This window comes from Octodon degus, unplaced genomic scaffold (genome assembly GCF_000260255.1).
Source record: "Octodon degus isolate 3935 unplaced genomic scaffold, OctDeg1.0 scaffold00060, whole genome shotgun sequence".
NCBI lineage: Eukaryota > Metazoa > Chordata > Mammalia > Rodentia > Octodontidae > Octodon > Octodon degus.
In genome coordinates this window covers 1,978,173-1,998,784 of record NW_004524636.1, presented here as the reverse complement: position 1 = coordinate 1,998,784, position 20,612 = coordinate 1,978,173, and the positions used below count along the sequence as shown (strand labels likewise).

The following is a 20,612-nucleotide window of genomic DNA, read 5'->3' as shown; positions in this document are numbered from 1 at the left end:
CATTCATATTTATTTCTCAATAAAAAAATAAATAAAAAAAGAAAAAGTGCAAAACACACAAAAATAAAAGTTTAAATAAATAAATAAATGTAACGAGAATGTACACTAAAATCTATTTTTACAAAAGAAAATTTCATAATTTATAAAACTTACAACAATAAAACTTAATATGAAGAAAATTCCATTATAATTTATAATAAAACTTACATTGTCAATTCGTTTCCCCAACAGCAGGTTTGTGTCTTCACAATCCCCAAACCCTGAGATGTATGTGCCCCCAAGTTTACTGTCCTTTATACAGGGGTTGACAGAGGGTCCTCCTAGCCCTGCAGCCAGCCTCAGCTCGCTGTGCTCTGTGGCCTCTGTGCTCCATCCACGTCCCTTTTGGGGCACATGGTCACCTGCTTTCTGTTGCTCATATTCCACCTTACACCTCGCTTCACACACAGAGATATCCTGGAGAAGATCCCTGTATTCTTTTCTATGAAGACATTTCTGACATTTAATTGTTTATGTAAAAGGATGTGTGAAAAGGGAATCCCTGCAGAACAGGATGACCTATATTTTAAGACCTAGACTGGTTCCCCACCTCTGAGGGCTGGTAGCACTCCTGTTCCAGCAGGGAGAACTGAGTGGTTCTGATTTCAGGCAACTCAGAGATAGGAGTTCAAAAAGAATCTCTCCCCTGTTCCTCCTGAGCCATGTCTTTAGTGTTTCAGGAACTGCACTAAAAAAAAAAAAAAAAAAAAAAAAATCACCTTCATTTGGAAGATAAAGCACTGCAAAATGAGAGGCAGGTAGGGAAGGACAGAATAGTGGAGAGGACAGTTCTCTGAAGTAAAAGGAGATGGAGGGCCCATATGTGGGACCTGGGAAAGAGAAGACAGCGGTTGCTTCAGTGTTTGAAAGGGCCTGCAAATATGGAGTGCTGCGTGGTGTCCAAGGCTGTCACACACAGATGCAATGGCTGCCCTCAAGAAAGTGAAGGCTGAGGGGACCAGGAGAAGCCAGTGAATAACAATCAGTTCAAAGGGCCATCTGCAAGTCTCTCTTTGCAGGTAAGGCCTAAAGTTTCTGTATGTTCATAAGAGAAGAGGATGGACCTCCATGAAAACAGATGGTGAAGGCATATGTGATGGGGAACACCTGTAACCCTGGTATGGTGGTTGATACACTGTGTCAACTTGAGATGTCTAAGCTTGGCTGAAGCTTGGCTGGATCTATTTGGCTATTTCATGCTCTGGGCATAGGGGCCCCACTCTAGGGCAGGGGGGCCCACCCTAAAGTGACTCAGCACAAAAAAGGTATATAAAGGGGTTGAGGAAGGCTTCCACAGGTCCCTGCTTCCTTGGAGGAGTTCTGGGCTTTACAACACTACTTGCTTGGAGGAGCTTGATCATCGTAGCTGCACCACTTCAGAGGAGCTTGGATCTTTGCAGCAGCCACTGCCACTTCCTTGGAGGAGCTCTGGTCTTCACAGTGGGCATGGAAGGAAGAGAGAGAGGCTTGGTAGACAGCGCAGCTGCTGCTCATCCTCTGCTCTTTGATATTTTCTGCCACCATGAACTGGTTTCGTCTGCCTTGGAGCCAGCAGAGTATGGACTGAAACCTCCACTAAATGTGAGCTAAATAAATCTTTCCTTTCTTAATTTTGGGTGTTGGTATTTTGTCACAGCAATGAGTAAAAAGTAACTGAGACACCTGGTATTCTGGACTGCAAATTTGAGTCCAGCCTGGGTAACTTAGACTGTGACTCAAAATAAAGGGCTATACAGCTAAGAAAGAAGGGCCTGGGTTCAATCCTCAGTATTGAAAAATAAACAGAAGGGTTTTTTTTTTGGGGGGGGGGCGCTCACGATGCCTTCAGGGTAGGTCTGGTTTGGCTTGAGAATGAGGGGATCGAACCACAGCATCCTGAGCCTGAATGCTTTCTTTCAGCAGGCACTTAAACACCTGAGCTAATGGGCAGGCCCCCAAAAACAAACAAACAAAAAAACCCCAAAAACTCAACCCAAATGCAACTCAAATGCAGCCCAACCCAATCCAACCCAACCCAATCCAACCCAATATATGAACAAAACCTTGGGAGTTTTGAATTTCTCAACAAGTATGGTGGGAAGAAGCTAAACACTTATGACACTTCCTATATTCATTCAACTACCACAGAACAAATGCTTTTTTTCAAAATGTGTATTTTGCCCCTACTATCTGCCATACATAAAATAGGTACTCAAAACCTGAGTGAATGAGTAGGGCAAGATGGCATATGCCTGTGACCCCAGAACTTCAGGGAAGAGGACTGCTGAAAGTTCAAAGCCAGTCTGTACTATAGTGAGAGCTTGTCTGAAAACAAACAAAAACAAAAACAACTTGAATGAATGAGCAAGTGAATGAATACTGAGTGACTTGGGAAAAGGTCACTGGAAGTTTGAAAAGGGAAAGGACCTCTAACTTGCCATATCCTCTCCACCAAGGCTTTAGACATGGCTGTGAGCAAGTAGGACAGGGTGAGATAGAAAAGCATAGATGGCTGCCCTGTGGTGTGCAGGCCTCAGCTTCAGGCTGAAAACCACAAGTATACTATACCAGGTAGATGCCTGCAGGCTGTTCCCATGGCCCTAGAGCCAGGACCTACACCAAGGCTGGGAGCCTGCCTCCATGCAGTTCTTCCAGCTCATGGCTTCCTGGGGTTGGAATCTACATCTACTTAAAACCTCAGGAGATGGGCATGGTGGTGCATGCCTGTGATCTTAGCACTCAGGAGGCTGAGGCAGGAGGATCATAACTGAGAGCTCAAGGCCAACTTAGCTTATACAGTGTGTTTAGGTCACCCTGACTGGCATAGCAAGATCCTGTCTCGGGGGGAAAAAAAAAAGACCTCAGGAAAGTCAGTCCCTCCCATCAGGTCTGGAGAGTGTGCAAGTGGTCAGGCTGCCACTGGGGCTCTTGGTCTGGCAATGCCAGTAACACACAGTTCTAAACCTTGTAGGGCCAGAAGCCAAGTGCACATTGAGTCCTCCTATTAAGAGCACAGGTCCATCTCAACAGCCTTTCTGCCTGGGCCTCAGCTTTGTCAAGAATGGAAGACTGTGTAGGTTCTGGCTGAGCATATTCTAACCTGGGTCCATAGCTATCACCTCCCTGAGTTTCCCTACAGCACAAAATAACTTCCTTTCTTTTAAACACCCAAGTTCTTACAGAACTCTATGTTGAGAACATAGACTGGATCCTAGTGACCATCAGTTGGCCTCAAAATCACCTTCCTAATGCTAGTCTGCACTGGCACAGAAACTCTATCCCCAAACCTGGTGAGAACCCCAAGGCCAGTTACTGTGTGGGCTGCCCCCTCCCAGTTTGCTATCTCCAACCTCCCAGGCATTCTTTGTCACAATTGTCCAGAATTCTTATTCTACTTTATCACAGTTAATACTACTTTAAAAATCACCAAAGAATTCTATACACATACTAAAATAGAAAAAAAAATGTTACAAGCCTAGTCATGGTAAGTGATAATCCCTGCCCCATGTCTCCAGAGGCCCCCACCTTTAACTAGTTTTCTTTTCTGTTCTCCCAGAAACTATTTTTTTTTTTTAATTTAAAGATTTTACTTTGAGATAGGACCTTGCTAAGTGGCTCCGTTGCCCAAGGCTGGGCTTGGACTGGTGATCTTCCTGCCTTGGCCTCCCTGAGTGCTGGGATTATAGGCTTGCACTACCTTGCTTGGCTGGAAGTTACCTTATTATTACTAAGGTATGTATGATTATTTCTTTTATTATTATTATTATTATTATTATTATTATTATTATTATTTGCAGTGCTAGGGATTTGAGCACCAGGCCTCACACATGCTAGGCAAGTGTTCTCCCAAGGAACTCCATCTCATCTATTCTTTCTTGAGCTATGCATTCTAGGCTCCCTTTACGGACTTCCTACTAAAGGGAAGGTTATGTCACTGTTTAGTGCCTCTGTTAGTTTCTGGGTTGTTATTTTGAGGGTGATACTGATAGAAAGATGCCAACAGACAACAGACAGGAAATGGACACAGTATCCCTCCATACAGGGAGAGGATGTGTCTGTTTTCACAAGGAACTGCAGGAGCAGGAGACAATGCAGTCTCAGCCCAGGGAGTATTGGCTTCCCAGGCCTTGTAGCCCTCTGGGAGAAGCCCCTGGGCCTTCAGTGAGTGGCTGAGTGGATGTAAAGGCGGGAGGAGGCTTTCTTTCTGCCTCTCATCAAGGTGGGTGGGCAGGCTGAAGGAAAGGGTCTTTGTGCCTGATCTCTGAATGTTCAAGAGACTTCCCACTAGTGGCCAATAAAACCTGTGTAAGACGCTAGAACAGTGCTGTGTTCCCCTAGGACAGGAAAACAGAAAGCAGGTCAGTCCCAGGATACAGAGGAGTCACAAGGCCTCAGCTGGAGGCCCAGCAGAGGCAGATTACTGATGCTATCTTTTAGGAGGTAAAATAATATGCTGTACTACCCTCAGACCTTTATTTCTTTTTCTATTCTCTCTGTCATCTCTTCTCATTTTTCAATATAAGAGATTTTAAATTAAAAAAAGCAGAGAGATTAGAATAACAAACCCCAAACATTCTTATCATTCATCTTTCATAATTATCAGTTTAGAGGCAATACTGTTTCATTCATATTCCATCCACTTTTGCCTCAAGTGTATATTTTGCAGCAAATCCCAGCTAGCACCTATACAAAAGGTACAAATATTGCAAGTAACAATAAAGTTCTGCTATCTACCCTCAGCTCTTGTACCGACAAACTGTGTCTCTCTGACGCATCCTTACAGTGTCTCAACAAATCCCATGCCATGACACTGAGGATGCTGAGACAAAATACAGTCCTTGCCATAAGGAAATGTCTGTGTCTACAGCTGTACGACACAGGGTGAAGAAGCTGCTATGGGAACTGGTAGAGGGGTGTCAGGCAGATGTTTCCCTGGGTTTCTACTAAAGATTCCTCCTACCTAGACTTCTTCCAAGCCACATTCCCAACCACTGCCACAGGGGTTTCTCTAAAACACAACCTTGGGTCCTTCTTGGTTAAAACATTTCAATAACTGTGGTTCACAGCCCTCAGGACAGCTGTGCTCACAAGCACCCTCAGTTCTGTTACACTGGCAGGTTCTGAAAGCAACTGGCCACTCTCTCTTCCCACACTGAACACCTACCCCCTCTCTCTGCTGCTAACACCCCACTCTCTCCTCTCCCCCACTCTCTCTCTCACCCCTACTCCCTTGCCTCACATTCCTTCACAGTCAGTTCTGGTGTGGCTGATCCTTACTTAGATTCAGGGGAACAAATGTCTCCTCTCACTGCTCCCAGGAAGACAGGAGCTTTCTTCTGAGACCAGCATGAATAGATCACACTTGTAGATGCTGCTCTGGGCCAGAAAAGGTGCAGAGTGCAGAGTAGGTTAGTGTCTTAGTTACTTAGGTCAGCCCAGTTCCTGGCTATGGCGATCACAAAGGGAGGTCTGCAAGGGGTGAAGACGATGCATTCTAGCCAGAGGTGGTGTGCAGATGGCAAAGAAATGTCAGCACACAGGGTTTAGACAAAACCCAGGGGAATGACAATGTTAAAAAGCTGAGAAGAAACAGCCCCCCCCCAAAAAAAAACAAAAAAAAACCCCAAACCCAAACCCAAACCCAAAACCAAAAAAAAACAGGTGAAAAGCAGGCAGAAGACCTTCAAGAAGGATAATACATTTTCTTTCTTTCTTTTTTTTTTTTTTTTTTTAATACTTGGGATTGAACTCAGGACCTTGCACTTGGCAGGCAAGCACTTGTGCTGCTGAGCTACATCCCTGGCCCCAGTAAATTTTTCTTGATGATGAAAAGCACAAGGCAAGATAAGTATCTTATATACAGTTTGAAACAAAGAAAGACATGCTTTAAAACTAAATTACACTTTAGTTTTGAATATATTTCAATGCTTTATAATTTTAAAAAATCTTAAGGTTCTGCTATCTAACATCAAGAAGTATTTATGTGCACATAACTGTATATACACATTAAAAATATGACTATACTATCTTGGCACTAGCTTAGTGTGAGAATGCTTGCCTAAAAAGCACGAGGCCCTGGTTTTGATCTACAGCATCAAACACACAGAATAAACAGGTGTAAATCTGATATTACTCACAACAGCTACAAAGTAAAAACATCCAAGTATACGTCAACAGATAAATGGGTAAACAACTTGTGGTCTAGCTACCCAATATTTATTTTTCCATACTGAAAAGGAATGAAGTTCTGAAACATTCTAAACATGAACCTGAAAACATTACACAAAGTGAAAGAAGCCGGTTGTGGAGCACTATATATTACATGATTTAATTTACACAAAATGCCCAGAATGGGCAAAACCATAAAGATGGCTGGGTGCTAGAGGAGGGAGCAATCGGGAGTGTCTGCTAATGGGCTTCTTTGGGATGATCAAAATACTCTAAACTCGGTTATGGTGATGGCTGCACAACTTTATGAATGTACTAAAAACCACTAAAGCCTGCAATTTCAACGGATGAGTTGTATGGTATATGAGTTACCTAAAAATAAAAGCCATTATTAAAGAAGTAAATCCAAGTGAACAAAAGGTTCACACATCCCTTGCTCAGTACTGCAATCCTGCTAGCACCCATAAACATCACTCTAAAATCTAAATGAGTGCCTAGTTCTCAAAACAAATTCTGTGTTGCCTTCCCTTGTGAACACTGGTCTCTTACACCAAACACCCACTGTGGAGAGGGCTTTAATATTAGCTCCACGTTACAATAACAACCTCTGTTGCAGTGCCAGTCACAAGCCAGAACCCAGCTCCACCACACGCCCTCCCTCCCACACACAGTGCCTGCCTGTCCCTCCTCTGTCTTGGACACCTACCCTCCCAGACTGTAGGCATGGTGAAAGCCAGCTGAGTCCTGCTCCCTGGAGAGAAAAAGAGCACAGCTTTCAGAAAGCAGGGGCCAGGAAAGGGCCCTCACCTGCAGCAACAGCTGCCCAGAAACTGAACAAAACTGGCCCCAGCACCCCATTGCCCTCCTACACACACTCCTTTTCTGTCTGTCAGTTTTTTTTTTTTAAAAAACTGCTTACAAAGATTTTTATAGTTAGCATCAAATTTCCTCAGCAGTTGTAGGTTTTGATCTGTTCCTAATTATGGAAAAGAACCTTAAGATCAATTTAGAGTGAAGGAACTGGAGTTTTAGCACTACCACTTTTAAAGCGTCAATGTTTACATGGATTTTTGTGTCAAAAATGAGACTTCCTCAGTTGCTTTAAAAAATGAGACAGGCATTGAAAGTCACACAGAAATTTAACTGAATATACTGTCCTACACTGCACATTTCGACATTTCTCCACTCTTTTCCATAAATAAGTCTACATTTTTGCTCAATTTGTACAACTGCTATGTGTTCATGTGTGCATGCATCTGTGTGTGTAAGAGTTATACTGTACCTAGAAAAGCTACAACTCTGGGGAAAATAGAGACCATGATGAGCACACCCAGGAAGATGCCTCTACACAGTGCCAGCCAGATCCTGTCCCAAGTACACAGAATCAGTGTCAACCTGACTCTATGAGCAGACACTGAGAACACAGGACACCACAGGTTTACTCAGACTTTTTTTTTCTTTTTCTTTTCTTTCTTTCTTTCTTTCTTTCTTTCTTTCTTTCTTTCTTTCTTTTTTTTTTTTTTTTGGTACTAGGGATCAAACTGAGGACCTTGTACTTGCCAGGCAGACACTTACGCTGCTGAGCTATCTCCCCGGCCCCTACTTACATGGTTTGTAACTACTGCAATCATTTGTACCAGAGAGCAACGCCACACATTTTCAGTAGAACTTACCTGCTCTTTCAAGGCAAGCTTGGAAAGTTCAAACGTGAGCACGCCATTGCTCCTGAATGCAGCTTTTAAAAGTGGGTTTTATTCAAGTTACTGATTCAGCCCAAGTAAGGAGCACCAAAAAATTGGAGAAAAAAACAACATCTGTTTGGTTCCTAAACTTAAAATTACTACTTTTTAAAGTAAGTTTGGGGAAGAAGAGCTCCCTCTTGAAGGTCAGCTCTAAAACCTTGTCAGTGACTTGCAGAGGGTGGAGCAACGCGGTGTTGGGAGGAAAAAAACTAGAACTCGGCTTTGGCAACAGCACTGCTATCTCCACACAAAGCCTGCTTATATGCACACAGCCCTCTTTCCAGCTGTGCAAAACATGAGCAGTGTAAGGCTGGATTCTCACTAAGAATCTGAAAAATATTAATCATTTTCCAGCTATGAACAACAAAACTTGCTGTTCAACTGGATTCAGAATATGATGGGGTAGGTATAAAAACAAATCTCAGCTTAAAACAAGTCAATACTTTTTTTTTGTATTTTAGGGAAGGGTCTTCATGGTCTCACTGTGTAGATCAGACTCATAGTGATCCGCTTGTTTACAGCCTACCAAGTGCTGGGATCACAGGCATGCGATCATGCCCCAGTCTCAATTGCTGGCTCAGTGCACCCCGGGGGCGGGGCCGGCATTGCAGGCCTGGGGATTGAACACCCAGTCCCTGCTCCTGCTTGCAGAAGTCAATACATTTTATGTACTAAACTCCAAATCAGATATTTTGTACAAAAATTATCTAACAAAATATATGGTTTGTACCTTGAAAGTGGATTGAGGGTGCAGGCTCAGTGGTAGAGCACCTGCTTACCATGTGTGAGGCCCTGGGTTCAATCCTGGGGATGGAGAAAACAGATTTTTCTCCTAATCTAAAAGAGTTGTCATTATGTTTTAAATTTAGATCTGTGCCCAGCTATGGTGGCACACACTTGTAATCCTAGCACTTGGGAGGCTGAGGCAGGAGGATTGCTGAGGTAGGAGTTCTAGACTAATCTGGGCTACAAATGAGTTCAAGGCCAGCCTGAGCTGCACAGTGAAACCTTGTCTCAGAAACACAAAAGAAAACAAAACAAAACAACATTTAGATCTGTGATCCATGTTGGGTGAACTTTTGTAGAAGATGTGCACTTGGGGTCTAAGCTCATATTTGCTTATGACTGTCCAAGTACACTAGCACCATTTGTGGAAGAGGCCTTTGTTCCTCCAGTGAATTGCTCTGCATCTCTGCCAGAAGTCAGCTGGATGGTGTGATGTAGTTCTGCAGATCAGCTCAGCCCAATAGTCTATGTATCTATTGCTCTTCCAGAAACCATGATGTACTGGTCACAGTAAGCCTCAATACTGCGTACAATGATTCCTCCCATTTCACACTTTTTTAAAAGTGTAGAGCTATTTTAGAACCTTTACCTCTTCATACATTTTAGAATAAATTTGTCTAGATCTACAAATACATCGTGACATTTTCAAAACTTTTTTTTATCATGGCAAGATATATGAAACAAAATTTATCATTTAAAAACCCCTACTACCACTACTTTCTTCTCTGTGTTGCTGAGCCAGGTCTTGACTTCCTGGATTCAAACAATCCTCCTGCCTCTGCCTTCTGAATAGCTGGTACTAAACATACATGCCACTGTGCCCTGTTTCATTTAACCATTATTAAGGATATAATTCAGCAGCAGTAACTACATTCACAATTTGTACAACAAGCCCTACTTGCAAAGCTTTATCACCCTAAAGAAAAACTGTAATAACCATGAAGCAGTAAGTTCTTGTTTTCTGCTCCTTCCAGCTAACCTCTAATCTACTTCCCTATATGAATTTGAATATTATATTTTATACAGGTAGAACTATACACCTGTATAGGTGACTGGTTTAATTTAGCCCAATAATTTGTGGATTACCTATCTTGTGGCATTCATTAGAATTTCAACCTTCCCCTTTTTGGGGTGCTGAGGACTGACTGTGTCCAGGGCCTGGCACTTGTTGAGCATGTACTGCATTACTGAGCTACACCTCCTGCCCCTTCATTTTTTTTTTCCTTTTTTTTTTTTTTTTTTTTTTTTTTTTTTTTTTTTTTTTTTTTTTTTTTTTTTTTTTTTTTTTTTTTTTTTTTTTTTTTTTAAATTTTATTTATTTGTGTGTGTGTGTGTGTGTGTGTGTGTGTGCATGCACGGCCAGCTCAGCCCACCAGGGGGCAGGGCAGGCTGGCATGTGGTGCTGGGGGATTGAACCGTGGTCCCTGTGATTTGCTAAGCTTGTTCTAAGTAGGTGCTTTAGACCACTGAGCCATCTCGCCAGCCCCTTCATTGTTTTTTAAGGCTGAATAATCTTTCACTTTACATACATAGCATTTTAAATTTTTATTCCTTCATTCATGGACATCTGAGTTGCTTCCATCATGTGGCTGGTGGGAATAATGCTGTGATGGATGCTGATGTACAAAAAGGCTACAAGAAGATGGATGCTACAAAGAATAGAGAACAGTATAGATAAGCTTATAGCATTTGTAACATATGAAATAAATATCAGGAAAAAATTATCAAAAGTGACTCAAATAGGAAAAAAAAAAACAACAAAAAACAAAAAACCAAAACTTCCTCAGTTGACTCAACAAGCAAAAAAAAAAAAAAAAAATCTCAATAAATAAAACACTAGATTAAGTGGCTTTAACAGTACTTGATCTGTTTATTTATTTATTAGGAGACAGGGTTTCACTATATAGTGCAGACTGGCCTCAAATGCACTATCTGGCCTAAGGTGGCCTCAAAATCAACACAATCCTGCTGCCTCAGCCTCCTGAAAGCTGGGATTACAGGTGTGCACTATCATGCCTAGCTATGAGTATTTGAGGTCACAAGTCTAATCTTTTCTAGAGATGAAAGAGAAAGAAAATTATAATTATTAAAGGTTAGATTCATTTACCTTAGTATCAATATCATAACAAGCATAGGAAAGGAAAATTACTACCACTCATGAAACAGGCACAAAGTTCTAATTCAGCTATTAGCAAAATGAATCCAGCAATGTGTACAGTAGGAAAATAATAATATCATGCCAAGTTGGGTTTATGCCAACAATGCAAACAATTTCTTGGCCTGGTTTGTACAAATGGCCTGGTTGTACACTTTGCACAAATGATAGTGCTTGCTGTTCACTAAAAAAGAAAAAAAAAAGAGTTTGGGGCTAAGATTCTAAAAGGAGTCACACATTGTGCAGGGCTTGTGAGTATCCAGGCAGAAATGTCTAGGCAGCAGCCAAGAACACCGGTGTGACACTCCCGTGGAAGCAGTACCACAAAGCCTGCACTTGAGATGAAGCACCACAGCTACGTAGTGAAGCACTACATACTACTACATACTACGTAGATGAAGCACTACAGCTATGCAGTGGGAAGGGAGAAGGGGACCAATGCCTCAACTGTAGACAGCCTCAGTGTCTAAGGGAGAGAAATTCCTAAAGATTGGCCAGAGAATCAGGGAAAGAAAGGAAGGGGAGAAAGACAGCAACTAAAGTTATACAGCAAGAAAGGAAAGGGAACTGAAGAATTCAGTCACTGGAGTTCACTAAGATCAAGTGGTTTCTGGTGGGGTGGGGAAGAAGTCAGATTGATGTGGGCCAAGGGGTAGAGAGGTAAGAGGAAACAGAACAGAGTCTTCATTTACAAGATTGAGGAAGGAAGCAAAGAATGCACAAGATTACGTAAAGGGTGAAGCAGACCAGAGAATGAACAAATTTGTGGACTATCTAGACAGGAAAAGGAGAGAGAGTTGTGAGAAGAAATGCAACATAGTTCCTATCCTCCACTTCCAAAAAATGAAAAGACTCTTCTTCAGTCATAGTCCCAAGGCATGAGGTCATGACCACCAGACCTAGTTCCAAACTCATTATAGCTGAGCAGTGCTGACCAGTGCTTCCCAAGAGGGTCACATTAATAGCCCCAGCCCAATAACCACATTTTTATGGCTAAAAGTGAACCAGCCCTTCCAAGTCCTCTTGTTGCAGGCAGCTGAGTGAGATAGAAATATTATAGGCAGTCAGACAGGGCCAGGACCTCGAAGGAGATAACACAGAAGACAAAGACAACTATGGGAGGGACAGATGCTCCTGCAGTGAACTTGACTTAAAGACCTAAAGAGCAAACAAATGCTAAAAGAGTAGCACCTGGGATTGATATTCTAAATAGATATCAATCACCGTGAAAAAGCCCAAATGAGTCTCTAGCCCAGCCCCCAATAGGAAGAGACTCTGTCCCGTATTCAGGCTCACTTACTCCGAGACTGACTTCCCCATTTGGTCTGTCCTGGGCGTAATCAACTTTACCTGAGCAATGGTGCTTGCAATCCCATTGGTTGTCCATAGTTTTGTCCGACCTCTTGTCCACCTAAGCGAGTTCCTATTCTCTCCACCTTAGCCTCACATGGTTTTACGCTATAAAGTCCCTGGAAGAGACAGCTTCCGGGGAACTACCCCCCTCAGGTCCCCCTTCTGTCCCTCTCTTGGATAGGAGCTTTCTTTCTCTCAATAAATATACTCTGCTCATAACCTCTGTTTGTTCCTAAAATTCATTCTTTGGTTTTAGAGAACATGAACTCATCCATGTCAGGTCGGGAGATCATTTTTCCCTATGTCATTTGGAGGTTCCCTATATCATTTGGAGGTCACCCACCCGAGATCAGTTTTTCTCCCTGTATCACTCTCATCCTTCTCCTCCACAGTCATGCAAAATTAAGAAGGTAAGGAACAGGCAGTTTGGAGGTAACAACTCAAAAGGACATGACAGATGGGGCCATAGGTCTTGATAGAAGGAGCACCCCATCACCTGGAAGCAGGATAAGAGCAAACTGATAACAACCCAGGCTGTAGCACACAACAGGAAGCCTCACAACTCTCCTCAAGTCAAACGCACAGATCACCTGAGACTTGGAGAGACTCTATGACATGCACAGCAGCTGTGAATCAAACAGGCCCTGGCCTGTGCTCTTACATGCCACTTATATTGCTCTGCTGCCTTACACTACGATAGCATTTTGGGAATCTTTTCCTAGGTCACTTTCCACATGGGCTATATGTGTTTATTTCCTTTCCTCTCTCATTCATCCAGTGTTAAAGCTCCTCATGTGTTACTGGCTTTTATAGGGATGTGCTCAGTGAAGAAATGAATACATCTCTAACTACCAAATTTGCTATATGCCAACTTGTTTTCAAAAGTACTTATAGTTTTTCACAGGTAACATAAGACAATCGCTTATCTAGTACAATTGCTGCTCCAGTGCTGAGATGTTCAGCACTCCTTTGCACAGATCTCACAAGTCAAAGGCAAAGCAACAGTGTGTTTCATTTACCACAAATTCCATGGCAAATTCAGTCTTCTCCTAGGGAAATTTCACCATCTGTGCATGTATAAGGCCAGAAAGCATTTCTTACCTGAATTTTGACAGGCCAGGTAAAATTACTGACGTAAACAAAGAAAGTGATATTTGGGTGGTTGCGAAAATCAAATTTTTCATTAGAAAAGCTATCTTTGTACTCCTTAATGTTGGTTTTTGAAACAACAGGCATCTCCTCTCCAGCTTGAGTTCCAGCTGTTAGGAGGAAGAGAATATAAATAAGCAACTTTTGGGGACAGAATTAGTGGGTCTTCTACTAATTAATAATGAAAATAACAGCATTTACTTAATTAACACTTACAATGTCTCAGAAATAACTTTTTTTTTGCGGAACCTGGGATTGAACTGAAGCCCTTGAGCTTGCCAGGAAGCGCTTATTCCACTGAGCCATCTCCCTGGCCCCTCAGAAATAGCTTTTAAGAGCTCAATCTCGGGGGCTGGTGAGATGGCTCAGTGGTCTAAAGCACCTATTTAAACAAGCTTAGCAAAGCAAAGGGACCACGGTTCAATCCCCCAGCACCACATGCCAGCCAGCCGCGCCCCCTGGTGGGCTGAGCTGGCCACACACACACACACACACACACACACAAATAAATAAATAAAATTAAAAAAAAAAAAAGAGCTCAATCTCCCTTAATCCTTAAAATAGCTTTATATCTTCATTTACAGATTAAGAAACTGAGGTTCAAAAACAATTAAGTACCTTGCCTCAGAGCACACGGGGAGCAAACAAGAGAGCTGAAATCTGAAGGTGGGCAGGCTGACATACAAGCGTGTGCCCCAAACCAGAAAGCACGCAACTCTGCATCTCATGACTGTCAACACAGGACCATGAAATCATCACCTCAGTGTTCTATTAACTTGCACCGGCATCCTCTGGGAACATATTAGCTTGGTCTTTTTGCATTTCACCTTCACACCTGCAAGGCACTGCACCAGACCCTGTCAGGGTCACTGATTTACCCCCTCACTTCCTAACCAGCAGTGGCCTCAAGTTTCACTAAGGAAGAAGGGCCTCAAGGCTCAGCCCCCCTGGTGGTAGGTATGGGCGAGTATAACCCATCTTCTGCTATTATCTACACTGTATTAAGTCCTTCCTATCTATCCCCAGATATCCCTTTCACCTTCCATGTTCCTCTCAGCCAGGAACTTGAACAACTATATAGATTCACAAAACGAACTTTCTCCCATGCTTGAGTTAAGCCTGGGTCTACAGCCCTGGTCAGTGACGGCAGTGATGGTGAACCTTTTAGAGCTTTCATGGTAACAAATATGGCTGTGGCACGTGTGCCTTAGGTTTGCCATCACCTTCCTAGATTGTTACATCTTTGCTGATATGGTTGCTGCAAGTCTTCCCATATTATGATGGTGCCTTTCTCCAAATATTCTAACATTTCAGACTTTTGCATAAAGGTCTCTCATTACAGGTTTCTGAATTTTCCCCAAATTCTACATACTTTTTAAAGATATGATGAACCCTACAGTGGTGTGTAAAGCTTATGTTCTTATTTTGCACCAGTCTAATTGGTTTGTAAGGTACTGACACAGTAGTAATGATGAAACAGTTACCACTTAGTAAAAATTAACTGCATTTCAAGCATTGCTTTAATTTGTTGAAAACCTCATTTAATCCTTATAATATTCAGCTAGGTGTTCTTCACTATCCTATTTCATACACAAGGCAAATGACTCAGAAAGCTTTGGTAACTTGCTCAACAGCACAGGGCAGGTAAGCAATAGGCAGAATTCAAATAAATCCAATCTATCTGTGAAGTTATGAAATCCTGCGTGAACCACTCCTTCAGGGTCATCTGATCTGTAGTGAATCACAGTGAAACAGAAACACTTGGCTTTAGAGTTTGGTTTAATTCCCAAAGTGCAGTTTCCTGTGTCTATTAAATCTCATTTTACTGAAAAGGTGCTCATTTCTTGAGACTATGAGTCCTCTGAAATTTTCACCTCTGAAGCACAGATGTAGGGCAGTGGTGCCTCAGCTGTAAACACAGCAAAGGTATGAGGAGTGGTAGCAGGGCAGGGTAGTAGCTACCTACTGATGACAGGAGTGAGCATATGTGTCCTAACGTAGTCTACAAAGTTCTAGGAGGTAAATACTGCAATGCTCACTTTACAGATGAAGAATTTTAAGGTCTAGAGATGGTTTAGACACTTGCTCAAGATCTCACAGCTAATAAGTAGCAAAGGTAAGGTCTAAAGCCACCAGTTTCTCTCCAGAGCCCGCCTTTCCCAACCTATCCCTACCTCCACTTGCAGTGTCTTCTTTGGATATCTTTACCTGAGAAGCTGGCAGCCCAGGTGATGTTGAGGTTGAAGTTTTTAGAGGCATTGATGAACATGTCCAAATCCCTGTTTTGCTGAAGAGTGAAAATAAGTAGAAAATTAATTATAACTATTTCCCAATTTATTTATTTATTTATTTATTTATTTATTTATTTATTTATTTATTTTTGAGACAGGGTCTTGCTGGATAGTCCAGGTTGGCCCTGAACTTGCAGTGATCCTCCTGCCTCAACCTCCTAAATGATGGGATTATAGGCATTTACCACCACACCTAGCCTATTTCCAGATAAAATAAAGTAATAATTAAATTTTACTCCTCAAATTCTTTAGCTACGGAGTGTTTTACAATCTCAAGAGAAACTCATGCTTATAGAAAAGATATGGTGTTGAGCTGTAGGGGACTCAGGTCAACAATTTCTGACACTGCCAGTCAAGAGGAAGACCCAATACTATTATAGACTATTGGACTCTTTTAGAATATTGTGCTGAGTTAACACACCTATAATATTCAAATGACGGAACTAAACAAAAAAGGGGATACAGATGAATGTCCATTTTGTATCTGTGTATTCAAAATGGTTAGAATAGGTATATAGTTACATTCTCTTAATGAATAGAGGGATTTGTTGTAATAGTGTTTGTAAATAGGATATCATGTCCACATCTTGTGCAGCAAATAACCACTAGGAAGAGAGTATGCAATGTGTTAATTATTGAAACTGTTTTATTTGTTTGATTTGAAACTGTCTCATTGCTATTTGTCTCTCAATAAAATTATGGAAAAAAAAGAAAAGAGAGCAAAACTGCTAATTTTCCTTAATACAAGCAATACACCCCCAAAAATTTCATTTCCTTTCTATAAAAGAATATGGCACTGGGTGTAGTGGTGCACACTTGTAATCCCAGATGCTTGGGAAACTAGGGCAGGGGAATTTCAAATTTAAAGCTATACCAGGGAATTAAGCAGGATCCTGTCTGTTACGGTTTGTATCTAGTTGTCCCCCAAAGCCTCATGCAGTCATGGGGAGGACTTTTAGAGTTTGTGATTAACTCATGAGCCACTAGGATTATGGATGTGAGTACTGCACCTAGCCTGGGGTGGATAGCCTGAATGCAATTTAAGGGAGACAGACTTCCTCTCTGTTGCCATTGCTGCTGCTACTCCTCCCTTTTGCCCTCTCTGCTCTTTGCTGCCACCATGAAAGGTTGCTTTCTGCTATGTGCCATGCTACCTTGGAGCCAGCTTACTCAGTTACTGGACTGAAACCTCTAGTAACTGAGAGCTAAATAAACCTTTCCTTCCCCCATTTTGAGTGTCGGGTATCTGTTCCAGCAATGAGAGAAGAGTAAATGAGACACTGTCTCAAAATTTAAAAAAGGCTCAGAATATCCTGGGGTCAATTCCCAGACAGACAGACAAACATACACACATACACACACACAGAAATTTAATGCCTTATTAGATGCCTAACTCCATGTAAAACACCTTTTCAAAAGGCCCCTGTCAAACCACAAAGATGGGGAGGATAGCTCAGCAGCTTAAGTGCCTGCCTGGTGAGTACAAGGTCCTGAGTTCAATCCCCAGTACCAAAATAAATAAATAAATAAATAAATAAATAAATAAATGAGAAATCACAATGATTCACATTTTATGACCCATGGCCAAGGATGCAGATTCCTCAGGAACCTCTGGCAGCTGTTCTCCAAACACCTGCAGTTCAAGTTGACTAGGGCAACACCTGATCCAGTGCCTCAGCTTCTATTTATAACTTAAGCTCATATGCTTCTGAGTGCATAGATTACGATACAGTATAAAACTTCTCCCAAGTTGGACATGCTTTTTAAAAAGTATATCTATATCTATATCTATATCTATATCTATATCTATATCCATCTACAGGATTGCTTTGAGTTTGAGGTCAGGTTGAACTACACAGTGAAACCTTGTCTCAAAAAAAGTATATATAGCTGAAATACATTAAATTTAAGGAATAATTTAATTATATTCATTCACAATTTAAAACATCTTTCTCTCACTGAAAATATTACAAAAGTCATACTTAGCATGACTAAGTATGCTTTCTTAGCTCTGAAAATCTTTTTTATTCTTTAGAAATATAGCAATTTAAAGAGCCAGTCTATTTTATTTTGATTTGTTTTTTTAATTTTATGTATTTGGTACAGGGTCTCACTATGCAGCTCGGACTCAGTGACCCTCCTGTTTCAGCTTCCCCAGAGCTGGGATGACAGGAGTGTGCCCCACCCGTGGTCTTGGCGGCAGGACCGGTGCAGCACATGATGTGGGGGACTGAATCCAGGTCCTTGTGCTTGCCTAGGGAGGTGCTTAGACCACTGAGCTATCTCTGCAGCCCTTTATTTTGATTTTAATGTAAAAAAAATAAAAAAGGAAAAGTTAATTCTCAGGAATCTGTGAAAGCCAGAGGGTAGAAGACACTATTTGTCTGTGCTAGATAAATCATAATACTGAGTTTTAATTTTCACTGAAATTTGGCTAGTAAATCTTTTTCTGGGGTCAAATAATTGTTTTTGCAAAATAATCAGATTAGATTTTACAAAGGTATCCAACCATGCTGAAATTCTTTGTTTTAAAACATCTTGGCTGGGGGTACAGCTCAGAACTAGCAGGCTTGACTGGTATGCACAAGGCCCTAGCTCCACAAAAAGCCAACTAAGCCACCAAGCTCTAAGAAGACCAGAGAAGTCAGACTCGTGAGGGGTGCTGTGGTGGTTACTACGGAACAGAAGAGTGGTGATGGAAACACTTGCAAACAACCATTTTTGAAATGTGAGCTCTTAGTGTGGAGATTCCTCAGGCAGCCTGGATTGGAGTTCCCTATCAACCCCGCTACTCCCCTCCTGGGTATTTTCCCAGAAGAACTGAAAACATAAAACAGAGATATATGTGCACTCATGTTTACAGCAGCAAATTTGTCATACATAAATCTTGGAAGCACCACAAATGCCCATCAAATGAGGGATGGAAGAAAAAAAGATGTATTTTTACACAATGGAGTACTCAGCTATAAAAAAGATAAACTTGAGGTTTTTATTTATTTTAAACTTGAGGTTTTTAAAAGTAAATGGATGCAACTAGAGACCACACTTGTAAGTGAAAGAAATCACACCCATGTGTGTCAACATCATTTTGTCTCCTTAATATAAGAACCTGAAAGAGTAAATAAAATCTGGAAGGTGTAATAGATACTGTGAAAGGGTGATGAGGAAAAGAAGAAAAGAAAGAATGAAGGAAGGGAAAAAGAAATATATATGTACATATGCAGGATAGCTTGGATAATTGTACTGCTATTTTCTGCTGGCCTACTGAAAGGAGCAGTTAATGCTTAATTTTTTTCTCTCTTCTTTAAAAAAAATTTTTTTAACCAATTCTGCATGCTTGTATCTGGTAATTTGAAAAACTAATTTGAAGACAATATGTAATATAACAACCATTGTTGAATTCCTATCATTTTGTTTGGTGAAATTCTATATGGTTTCTTCTTCTTCTTCTTTTTTTTTTTTTTTTTACTATTTTTTATTCTCTTTAAAAATAAAAAAAATATTTTTTTTAATGTGAGCTCTTTACGAGTGGTTTCTTTCATAGTTACTTTCTCATTTACTGAGAAAATCTTACTTTCTCCTGAAAGGACAACTCAAGTGCTTATTTGTATCTAATATTTACTTCTTGCACATGACCAACAATTTCTTTTATGGAGAAAAATTAATAAGCTTTAAATCTTTGTTAAGGGCTGGCCAAATAGCTCAGTGGATTAAAGTACCTGCAAGCAGGCACAGGGGCTGAGGGTTTGGTCCCTGGGCCTGCCATGCTGGCCCGGACCCCGGGGGTGCGCTGAGACAGTGATTGGGACTGTGCGTGGTGGCGCATGCCTGTAATCCCAGCTCTTGGGAGGCTGTAAACAGGCGACCTAGTAGTGAGACCCTGAACACCCTGTAGACCCATCCCTAAAATACAAAAAATAAATAAATAAATCTTTGTTTTTTGTTGTTTTTTTTTTAAGACAGAGCTCACACATTTGGATACCTACATTAAATATTCTGTCATAAGACAAACTGAAATGAAGAGAGGTTCAAAGATTGCTATGGTCATTCTCTGCCTTGTTAATTTTATGCCGCTTATTTAATTTTGCAGAACTGGGGATTCAACTCAGGCCTTTGTGCTTGCCAGGCAAGCACTTATTCTACTGAGATATCTCCCCGGCCCCTAGGAGGATTTCTTTTTCTTTTCTTTTTTTTTGGCTGGCTCAGCCTGTTTAAGGGCGGGTCTGGTAAGGCAGGTGGAGGTAGGGTTCAAACTGTGGTATCCTAAACCTGCCTGCATTTGCATGAGCAGGCACTTAAACAACTAGCTAACTGGCAGGCCTCCTTGTTTATTTGTTAAAAAAACAAACAAACAAACAAAAAAACCCCACATTAATTATATTCTGAAAACTTTGAGCATTCCAACCACTTGCTTATAAATATGATAATAACACATTGCATATATTGAACCTCCTCTACTTCCTTTTAGAAAAATTCCAGTCAACATGGCCATTCAAGTGATCTAGTTTTTCCAGTAAGATTTTAAAATTCACATTATTTCTACTTTTAAGAAGTAATTCAAGGGCCAGCAACATAGCTCAGTGGATTAAGCGCCTGCTTAGGCAAGCCCAGGGACCAGGGTTCAATCCCCAGCATCACATGCCATGCCTGCCCTACCCCTGAGCCACCGAGACCCGGCATGGTGGCACATGTCTGTAATCCCAGCTCTGGGGAGGCTGAAAACAGGAGGATCACTGTAAGTCTGAGCTGAGTAGTGAGACCCTGTACCAAATACATTAAAAAAAAAAAAAACCAAAAACAAAAAACAAACAAAAGAAAACCCCACAAATAAAAATAAAGATATTTACTCTTGAGAATATAACTTCTCTGGTTAGAAATAAATTTTATTACTCAAATGAAATATTAGAAAATAAGCATACCACACTTTGAATTTTTTTTTTTTTTTTTTTT

The 20,612-nt window shown here is 41.2% G+C and overlaps 1 protein-coding gene across 2 annotated transcripts in view; it reads right to left on the bottom strand.

The window, feature by feature from the left end:
• Positions 1-20,612, bottom strand: part of Atrn (attractin) — a 195,647-nt gene that overhangs the window by 32,918 nt on the left and 142,117 nt on the right. For both annotated transcript variants that reach the window (XM_004634258.2, XM_023718635.1), the window contains 2 exons: positions 15,580-15,658; positions 13,324-13,481 (listed from right to left, as the gene is read on the bottom strand). In XM_004634258.2, the coding sequence (XP_004634315.1) occupies positions 13,324-13,481; positions 15,580-15,658 (237 nt within the window). The remainder of the gene's footprint in view (positions 1-13,323; positions 13,482-15,579; positions 15,659-20,612) is intronic.